General features: G+C 33.8%; 1 protein-coding gene and 1 long non-coding RNA gene across 2 annotated transcripts; one reads left to right on the forward strand and one right to left on the reverse strand.

Annotated features, from left to right (window-relative positions):
• The first annotated feature begins 733 nt into the window (after positions 1-733).
• On the forward strand, positions 734-3,333 carry LOC127129106 (uncharacterized). Its single transcript, XR_007806169.1, has 2 exons — positions 734-853; positions 3,082-3,333. It is a non-coding gene; the product is annotated as an uncharacterized LOC127129106 (long non-coding RNA).
• An 897-nt stretch (positions 3,334-4,230) lies between these two features.
• On the reverse strand, positions 4,231-5,279 carry LOC127129107 (probable aquaporin SIP2-1). Its single transcript, XM_051058405.1, has 3 exons — positions 4,992-5,279; positions 4,558-4,821; positions 4,231-4,455 (listed from the first exon to the last, which is right to left on the reverse strand). Exons 1-3 carry the CDS (start codon positions 5,277-5,279, stop codon positions 4,300-4,302), a joined length of 708 nt encoding a protein of 235 aa, XP_050914362.1. The 3' UTR covers positions 4,231-4,299.
• Positions 5,280-10,607: the final 5,328 nt, after the last annotated feature.

Here is a 10,607-nt window from a genome sequence, read left to right on the forward strand (position 1 = left end):
TTCACCTAATTAAACAAATACCCTAATTATTTAATCACTAAAAAAACTCTAAATAATTCCACTAATTTATACACCACTTAACTATTTTAATTGACCTAATCCATCAATACATCAAAACACACATTAGACAAATAATTCATAAATATTTCAATAAAAATGAATAATTGAAAATGAGTTGTTACATCTCTGGTCTTGGCACCACCATCGGTGCTGGAGGCTAAAATGAAGGTTCATATTGCTAGAACTGGGGAGAAGATCCTACTAATAGGGAAGACTAAATGGGATCTTCATGGGGTGTGTAACACCCCGAATTTTATTAATTAATTTATTTAAATTAGTATATTTAATTTATTTAAATTATTAGACTTAATTGAGTGAATATATATGTCTTCTTTGAATTGTTGTGATTATATGTTATTTTATATGCTTTATGGGATTTAGGATATTTCAGTAATTTAATAAATGATGAGAATATAGAGTATTGAGAGCGAAGAAATAAAATATAAATTATTTAATTTATAAATAATTAGATAATTTAATTATTAGAGGTAATAAGAAAAAATATCAGATTTAATAGAAAATGAGTATTTTATAATTATTAGATCTTTTTTTTAAATACTAGTAATTATTTAGTGAGATTTTATTTAAATAAAATGAAATAATTATTTTATTTTAATTATAATATGATAATTGGGTGAGTGGAAATAATTTGAAACTTTAGGGTTACATATAAGCTAACCTGAGGGCTTGAAAGTTCATAAAATTGGAATTTGGAAAAAGAGGCGGATCTGAAGAGGGAAGAGAGCGATCGTGGAAAAAAAAGAAGAATTTCCATCAAACTTCAAACTTTTAGGTAAGGGAAGATTTATTTACTCATTGGTGGCTTTAAGCAGTTAGGATGGTGAGGGTCCTTACCCTCCTATATCTATATTCAACTTTGCATGGTTTGTGGTACTTGGTGGCCAAAGGGATTTGACCAAAACCCCTGAGGTTACTGATTAATTTGTCATTCAATTTTCTGTTAGTGTAATAAAAAAGCATATGAATGTGATTTTTGGGTTTTTGGCTAAAAAGGGTTTAGGCAAAAACCCTTTTAGGCGATCAATTGTTATATTACTCTAATTTGATGAACATGAAAATCTATGATGCTATAATTTGTTGTCAAACCTTATTGATCCTTGTCCTTTTGGGGATTTTCGTAATGTATCTTATTGTTAATATGTTTATTGATGAATTTATGTGAAACCTTTTGATATGTTTTCCAAAATATCATAAAATGTGAGAAATATCGTAGAACTGATTTTTTGCCGAAAATCGTAAAATCAAGAAAAAATCGTCACATAACACGTACTGGTACTGGCACATGTTGTTTTAGGTTTCCATGTTTCCTGAGTTTCCACGTTTCCTAGTTACTTGAAAAAAAATGAACAAGTTTACTTTACAACACATAATAAAATCATATAAATATTTATATGGTCACACATTGGACTTTGTTAATAATTACGTGAAAGTATAGTTAGTAGTTTGATATGTTTTAGAGTTGCCTTTGAGTAACTCAGATAAGTTTTAGAGTTATGTTGATAAGTTTAAGAGAATTATTTGTTACCTTAGAGTTATCAGAGTTACTATTTGAGTAACTCTGGTATGTTTTAGAGTCGTGTTGGTATGCACGGTGTTAAGGATTATTATTTTGTTGATGGTCTAACATGACTAATAATAATAGTGAGTTACTATATTGATGAGTTTAGAGTTAAGTTGACTATTTTGAGGTATTTTCAATTGTGTAAGAGTTGTCAATTGAGTACTTTGGAGTACTTTAGAATCATACTTTTATTTTGTTTTGTGTAACTCTGACATAATTAGAGAGTTGTTTTCAAATTATTTAGAGTTAAATTTGATGAGTTTTATTTTATTTATTATTAATAATAATAATAATAATAATAATAATAATAATTTAATATTATAGATTGTAATATTGTAGAATTGAGTTGAGGATATTTATTATTTAAAATTATCAATAGAGTTGTTAGAACAACCAATTGTGTTCATATGAGTTATTTTTATAGACAAGCGTTGCCAGTAGAATATATTTGAGCACTTTAGAATACTCTAGAGTTATTTTTTAAAGTAAGGAATTGTTATAGAGCTGTTCAGAGTTCGTGTAGAAACTCTGTAAAGTTATATATGAATTATTATAACTTTTGATGACCTATGAGTATAAAATAAAGTAATAAAATATTATGTTAAGACGTTTGGAGCTTTTTGATGAATTTTTTAGCTGATGAGTAGTAATACACCTTTACTCAGTTGTTGATGTATTTTTAGTTATAATATGATTATTAAAATTAATTATATTTTTAATTGAGTAATTCATAGGAATTACAGTGATGTCTTTATTGACCATTTGAGTATAGTAATCCAAAGAGGGATTACAATGATGGTCTTGAGTGGCGATTTGTGTATAGTAATTCAGAGGGATTACAATGATGACATGTGATTGGCAAATTATAGATTCAAAAGTGGAATCTTCTGATGATGATTTTTATGATGTTAATGATGTTTAGATGATGATGTTTTGATGATGATATTTTGATGATAATGGTTTGATGATGATAATTTGATGATGGTGGTTTTGATGACGATTTGTGGTGATTATTGAGTTGTGTGCTTGCTTTTAAACATGATCATGCATACATATATATTGGATTTAGGTGGGACTTCGGTCTATTCAATGGAGTCAAATCCATTTGGTGGGATTGTTGGTCTAGTTGAGAGACTATAGGCAGGTCTTAGATCCAATTGATGGGGATCATCGGTTCAAGTGAGGGACCGAAGACCGTGGAAGAAATCAGTAACATACCTATGATATCCACAAAACATGGTACCACATGCATTTTGATGAAGGAGTTGGTGGCATTAGCATTTGTATTACTATTTTAGTTGTGATTGTGTTTTATGCGATGGATACATTTGTGATTGTCATTATTTACCATCCTGCTGCTATTTTTCACTGTTATTATTTGTAAGGTGTATTCTCACTCCTTTTTGTTGTTGTGACACATGTGCTCCTCTGGAGTACAGACAATCAGGTACTCAGCAGGAGTAGTTGCTTGTGAGTTAGAAGATCACCTTGGAGATTTCTTCGTTTATTTTCATATTTATCGTTGTTTAATTGGTCATTATGCTTTGATCTGTAACATCGGGAACAAAATATTTATTTTGGATTTGCTGTTTGGAGTTACTTTCATTGAGTATTTGTTTTGCATAATTATTTTATGTTTTGAGATATTTTGAATTCTGTTGTAAAGTTTTTGAAAAATATTTTTGAGGTTGCGTGTTTTGTGTTGAGTAGTATCCTAAGTTGTGAAAATCCTCTTTTATATTAAGAGTCAGAGCTTAGGATGTTACAGGGTGGAGTATTCGATATGACTTTATCATTGTCGTTTTGAGGAGAAGGTGGTGGATCTCTCGTGACTTTAGCAACTGCAGCTGCCTCACGCATCGTAGTGGAGTGAGAGACTCTAGAACTTGCCATTGTTGAATGATCTGGAAGTCAGAGATCCAAGAAGGTGATTATCGAAGTTGATCTACGATCGGAGTAAATCAAGAATAGAGATACGTGATTTGAATTTAGGAAATACAAATTGTTATGTTTAGGAAGCTTCGGTTCGGTAATTCGAGATATGAGCGTTTAAAAGTGGAAAACGTGGGAATAAAATGTTGAGTCGCGCGCATGGAGCCACTGTTTCTTGAGGGAACCATAATTGATAGGAAATTAGAGGTTGTGTATTATTACTGATGACTTGAGCTTTAAGTATGATTGAAAAGGGATGATCTACAAAATTAACACCCCAACGTTTAAATTAATATGAGAATAAGATGAGTGAATTAAGTTAGAATTTGAATTGCACTTGGAAAATGACGTGTTTTAACCTTATATAATATAGCGGTTATAACAGCTTACTGATCTTCATGCTTGGAATGCGGAATCGATTAGAGGGATTCTGAATTTGGATTTAATATCCTCTAATCAAGGATAGCTTACCCGAGACATGAATGACAAGGTGGATCATGGTATTTTTTGGGTCGCGATCATGAGACCTTTTGACCGGTCTAGAATAAATTATAACCTTCAATGAAAATTATATTTATTTGGCTTAAATTTAAAATCTAAAATATTAAAGATTTATAACACTAGTTTTAGTGAACTTAGGGTAGGACCAGGTCTGGTCACAAAGTGGTAAAAATATGATACAACGAATACAAATCAAACATTTATTCTAAAATAATGATATTTTTTCAATCTGATTTACTTTTGGAGCCTGTTTTTATACGTCGTACTAATAATTTGAATGTCCACACTGCTAGAATAGTTGCTTTTATAGGGGCAACCCAATATACGAAGATGTGTTCCTTTGTTATGTGATCTCCTCGAACATACGTCCATGCCATTACCTAAACATGTCAATCAAGGTTTCTTAGCAAAAAAATTCTATAGTTCACATGACCAAAACTCATATATCAACTATAGATAAACTCAAATACGAGAGTACTTACAGAAACGGGGTTCATACAACCACCGGTTAGATTAGAGCCAAGTATATGTAGTGTTAACTTGGATAGGCTGGAAATCCAAGTCTTCATGAAGAAACTTTTGCGAATTTTGGTTGTGGTAAGCCCAAGTGAAATGCTTACAACTACAAATGTTAGTAATCCTTCTGTCAATGCTCCTCGAAGAATGTCAACATTCAAACGTGGTCCACGTCCTACTTCAGGAATAGTACTAATAACAAGTTTTACTCCGACAATAAATCCAACCACCTAAAAGAATTATTATTATTATTAGAATGTGAGGTTCAGACATATTAAGATTTTTAGTTGAAATGCATAAAAAATAATTGACGCCTTATATTCTTTTACTCACTAAACATCTCTTCTATTTTCTAATAATTTCAATGTTTTAGTCCCTCAAAAAAGAAGGTATAATTAACCTGAGCAGGAACTCTAAAACCAACACAGAGAAAGAAGTTACGAAAATCTCCGGTAATAGCATCAACCAAAACAGGAAGAGGATTGTAGGCACCGCGAGAAATCTTGGCAAGGAAAGCAAACAAGAACATGTTGGCTATGGAAAATGAAAGCTTGATAATCTCCGCGAGATGAGTATGAGAAAAACCTATAATTTTGAAGACAATTAATCGAACGAGAATGCCAGAACATACCCACATGAATGATAGAACAAAATCTGATACAAAAACCAACCTACTTCGACGTTCCATCTTCAACAATAAGAGGCTCTATGAGATGGTGTTTTCTATGATGTTTGAAACATGAATGAATCAGACAAACATGGAGGCTGTTTATAAATATGATACACTCAACGAGTGATATTGCGGTGGCATGCAAATGGTGAACGTGGTAGCTGGTAATTTACTAAGAAAATGACGTTGAATGTGGAATGTGGGCAAAGAAATGGGGTATGTACTCTACTCAATGGGTACCATTGCCATGCAAACGTCGTCGTCGATAAATTATGATGTTTGTATTATTCCCGGCACAACACTTCGTGTGCTTTAAATCGGATTCTAAATAAAGCTCAACATAAATGTTGATATTGAGTTGCTGAATATTTTGTTCCTAGTTCTAACTCTAGATCTCAAAGTTGTGTTTGCCGGATGAGTGCCATTGCCATGCAAATGTCATTAATTATGATTTTTTTTTTATATTTTGCAGAGCACTTATTGAGTTTTAAATCAAATTCTAAATAAAGTCATTTAAAAAAAATTAGAACTATTGGAAGATCAAACCAAGAATTGGTCAGAGATACCATCTTTAAAAATTTTATATAGAGTGATAGTTCTTACGTTATAAATCGATTTTGTAAAGGTAAATTAGATCAAAATTTGAATATGATATCAACGTTTATCGATCAAACAATAAGTTACTCATTCTTAAGGATGACAATGAGTTGATTTTGGATAGGGTACTATAATATCCATTCTCGTATCCGCAGTTTGAAAAATCTCCATATCGAAGCTCATATCCACGTGACATCAACATTTCTACTTGTACTTTATAGGTACCTCAATATCTTTATTCATACTCGTTTACTCATGTTTCTAATAAAAAATAATATATCTTTATAATGTATTATTATATTTTAAATTTTTAACTAACATTAAAAAAACATGAATGATATTGTTGAGCTAATAAATACACAAATATTTTATATTAAAATTTGTATAAGTGTAATAGTGATCTATTTAATAAAATTGAAAAATTAATATGTATACATAATAATAAAAATAAAACTTAAATATAATTTTGGTTCTCCTTTCTTTCATTTTATACTTTTAATTTTAAGTCCTTTATTTTGAATATTCTTGTTTTTTTTTTGTCTCCCGTTCAGAATTGACTATGTGGCATGTTCAGCTATGAGGTGACAAATAGAATATTGACTCGAGTTGGAAAAACATTACCTAGTCATTTAAAATCATTTATATTTGATTTATATTTTAAAATTTAGAAAATAATTAAAACTAAACAATAATTATTATGCAGTTATGTTATAAAAACATCCTAGTCCAGAAACGTGTTTCACTTCATTCCTCAACCATCTTTTCCCCAATTACTCAAGAATCCTAGCCCAGAAACGTGTTTCCCCTCAATTCTGAAGAACCCTTCTAATGCGTCTCCAACCCAGAAAAAAAAAGCATCCTTAATCGTTCTTTGTAACCACGCTTCATCAAGATTCAGGAGCACCATTGGACAAAATTCCTGCAACAATAGAGAAAAGCAATGAAGAGGAGAAGTTTTGTCTCAGGTATGTATTATTTTATCCCCCACGATTGAAACATCATTGTTTGTATTTCTTGTTGTACGCGTGTTTAATGTGAAATTTGGTAAACAAATACAAGTTTTTGTTAATGCTTAAGGGATCAAACTCGAAAATCTCTTGAACATATTTATGTGCATTTATGGTTTTGAACAATATTTTGTGTCGAAATCAAAGGGTAACTTCTTCGATTTATTTCAATGTTGCTTTGAAGCAAGATTTGAAATAAAAGATTTTTAGAATAAAGATTGAAAACAAAATGCAAGGTGAAGTAGAAGCATGAACTGTAAAGTGAAATTGAAAGGTAACGCAATGCATAAAAGATACTGAAATGTGAAAAGACTTGAAATTTATAAATTGTGGAACGCATACGTACATTTTTCTCACTTGTTTCTCAAATGAGAAGATACTTTGAGTTTACAGAATATGTGTACAATTACGGACCACTTCCCAAATGAACATAAGTCCCTTTATATACTAGTATAAAATAACTACCCAAGAACGGTCGACTAACCCTATCACGACACATTTCATCCCTATGCAGTGGTTCTCTCTGACGAGCCTCCATGTGTCTTCGAGTAACCGTCTATACTAAACCAGTTCCCGCTCTTTTAACACCATTCAAATATATTAACTATTTTTACTAGTCATCAAGATCTGACTCCCCACGTCGAAGTCTTTAATGTCAACCATGTTATGACAACCCACTCTAGCATTTTCCACATGCAATGCCTAAGTCAACATTGTTTTTATTGTAATGATGAACTCCAACCTTAGCCAACATATCATAGTACTCAACTTCACTAAGTCTCCAAACTCTTATAATGCCCATCGACGTGGAGTTACTTCGACCGACATCACTATATGTGACTTCCGATTTGGCATCAGTTTGGTTCCCCTTCGACTTTATTTTACCTTGTCCTTCAACCTAGCATATTCATTGTTGTCCCATTAATACTTACTACTTATAGTCAAGTCGAAAAATCCAAGGTAACAAATTGCCCCCCAAAAGGTCATGTTTAGATATGAATCAAACAAGAGAGACATGGCCTTTTTTATCACATTTTTCGATGATGTTTTCGCTTCTATTGATGCCATCGTCATCATTACCGTTTTTACGGTGCATTGTCATTTTCCATGAGATCCGCTCAGAATCTCATCATTACTCATACTTCCTAGGAGGTCGTGGGTTTGCACGTCGTCCATAACTGCTTTCACTCACATTAATGTTATGCTTCGTAACCCCCAAAAATGCTTCAATCTCCCCCACACGAATGTCATGTGTCTGATTCAGTACATTTATTGAGAAGCTTATTAATAACACTTTTCAACTCCTATCTTCTTCTTCCTCCTTTCAACTCCTCTTACATTTTTTTCTTACGCAGAGCAACAAAATCCTTTCACTCTTTTTCGTTTTAACAAAACTCCATTTCCAACCATGGTTTCCACTCAAACAATGCCCTCTAAATCTGACACTGGAAAAAACCCATTTGTTTTCACAATCTTACCAAACATGGATGAGGAAGTGAGAGACAACATTCCCGAACCTCCTTCGTCATATGAGAAAACTTCCATTTGGGAAAAATAGGTTCTTATTCCTTATTCTCTGCATAACAAACTGTACTCCTTTTTGGGACCTTATCCCACAAAGAGGTCACATGCTGAGAAAGTTTCACGGTTTTTTTCAGGCTACCCAACCATTTTTCCTTTTGCGTTTGAAGAACATGCTCTCGACCTATCTTTCATGGCCAAACCTACATGTGTGTTTCGATCAGCACCACCTACTATAAGCAAAGAGTATATCGCCTGGCTCGATAAGGTTCGGTCTCAAAGGAAGGCACAATGGGAGAAACTGGGCATCTACGACATGGTTAACATTTCTAGGATGGGTCCTAAATATAACCCAATTATGTTATTGGCTTCGATCTTCTTCTGGGAAGGATCGACCAATACTTTACTGCTTCCCTATGGCATGTTAACATTGACTTTGTTCAATGTAGCCATTACAGGTTTGAATCCTCTAGGTGCAACCTTCGCTCCGACACTAGAAACCAAAAACGAATTCACCATTGAACACTTTGGTTGCAAGAACTTTATCCTCGATAATCATGACAAAACAAATGACGAAGACTCAGACCATGAGCATATAACCTTTCTAACCTTTTAGCTATCATCTTATATCTTCTGCTCTAGTTCTCTACAGGTAGCCAAGAAGTTTGTTCCCATAGCCATCTAGCTGCATGAAGGTCGAAAAATTTCTTTGAGAAAACTCTTTCTAGCCAACTTCTACCAATCACTTGGAGAGGCTTCTTACAAACCAAAAACACCTCCCTGAGACCAATAAGTCATTCCTAGTTTCAGGTCCCTTTTAGCTCCTACAATTGTGGCTGAACGCCACTTTCGAGCCAAAATTTCATGTGACCACCTCCCAAGATTACTGCTGCAAGACGAAGGTACAACCATCGAGGGTACTAGGTTGGATTGGATCACCCCCTAAGAAAATCCACTCCCAAGGATCCTCCCAAAGTATATCAACTTATTTTTCGACTCGCCAACTTTCGACAGCTCAATGGCTCCTTTTGTGGATTACCTCATAGGTTCGTCCTGGCTTATAAACCAGTTTCCTAGCATTTCTTCATCCTTCGCTACTATGTCAAACTCAGTCTGGGCAGTCTTCCTGACCTCCACACTTTTTTCAACCAGAATCGAAGTTAGCGCTCTTGGTTATGGCTTTGTCGGTTATCATCCTAACCTAGTAGCCAAACAATTTAACTTCATCCAATTTTAACCTACCTCTCTTTATGTCTGGGAAGAACATATTTGCTGGTCAAAATGCAAATTCAACTTTGAAGACTATAAATCTTGTGCCGCTTTCTCCCGCACTAGGTTCTTCAACTCTCAACCTTCCAATTCCAACAATCATTCTTCGTAATAGATGAATTCCATAACTGGCGGACGAAATATTTCACCAACCATTTCTCAGAAGAAGATTTCCACAAAAGGCTTTCTCATGCTCTTTCCAACATGCCAGAGTATCAGGAACAATAAGGTATACTTCTCAATCGACATCTTTAACTTACTTTCCTTTACCTCTTTCTCATATTTTGATTTTTGAATGAATCGGAAACCCCAACTGATGACGATGTCAAAAAACCTTCTGGCGCATTGGAACTGAGGCGAACAAAAGAGCCCAAGAAAAAAGTATTCCCTTCTTCTTCAAACTTTATCAGTATCTGAGTTGGTCTTTACAGTCTAATCTTTTTATAATCAAAAGCGTGACCCTGGTTCCCCCACCAATCACTTAAAAAATAAGAATCGGAAGCCTGTCACCACTTCAACCCAAGTACTACATCAAACTTCAACTTAACTTGTTATCCTCTCCCTTTTTTATTTGTATGCTTGTTTAAATCGACCTACTCTTTTCAGGCTCCTCCCCCGCTAACCAGAGTTCAATTAGATGAAAAAAGTTCAGAAGAACCTGATGAACCCCTCATCTTTTCTAGATCGAGGCCTAAAGCTCCCCCAATACCAACTATCAGCCATAAGAAGAAAGGGACCCTCACCAAGCCCAAATCCAAAAAAGGCCATGATACCACCATTGTTGGTCCTTCCAAAGTCACACAAGACAAAGCGAAAAATGAGAGGAGACTCCAAACCCTTCACCTCCTGCTAATGAAGCACTCAACCAACCTCTAGACAAACCAATCAAAGAAGCACAACCCAACATCTCCAAGGTATGCCTAATTTTTTTCCTGTATGTCTTAAATGTCTC

This window comes from Lathyrus oleraceus, chromosome 3 (assembly GCF_024323335.1).
Source record: "Lathyrus oleraceus cultivar Zhongwan6 chromosome 3, CAAS_Psat_ZW6_1.0, whole genome shotgun sequence".
Classification (NCBI taxonomy): domain Eukaryota; kingdom Viridiplantae; phylum Streptophyta; class Magnoliopsida; order Fabales; family Fabaceae; genus Lathyrus; species Lathyrus oleraceus.

Bases quoted from the DNA above. Each gene is read 5' to 3' on its own strand.
- LOC127129107 (XM_051058405.1), bottom strand. From the start codon at position 5,279: ATGGAACGTCGAAGTAGGTTGGTTTTTGTATCAGATTTTGTTCTATCA. The intron at 4,822-4,991 runs GTTAATTATACC...TAATTCTTTTAG, and splicing joins GTTTTAGAGTTCCTGCTCAG to GTGGTTGGATTTATTGTCGG. The intron at 4,456-4,557 runs GTAAGTACTCTC...TGACATGTTTAG, and splicing joins GTTGTATGAACCCCGTTTCT to GTAATGGCATGGACGTATGT.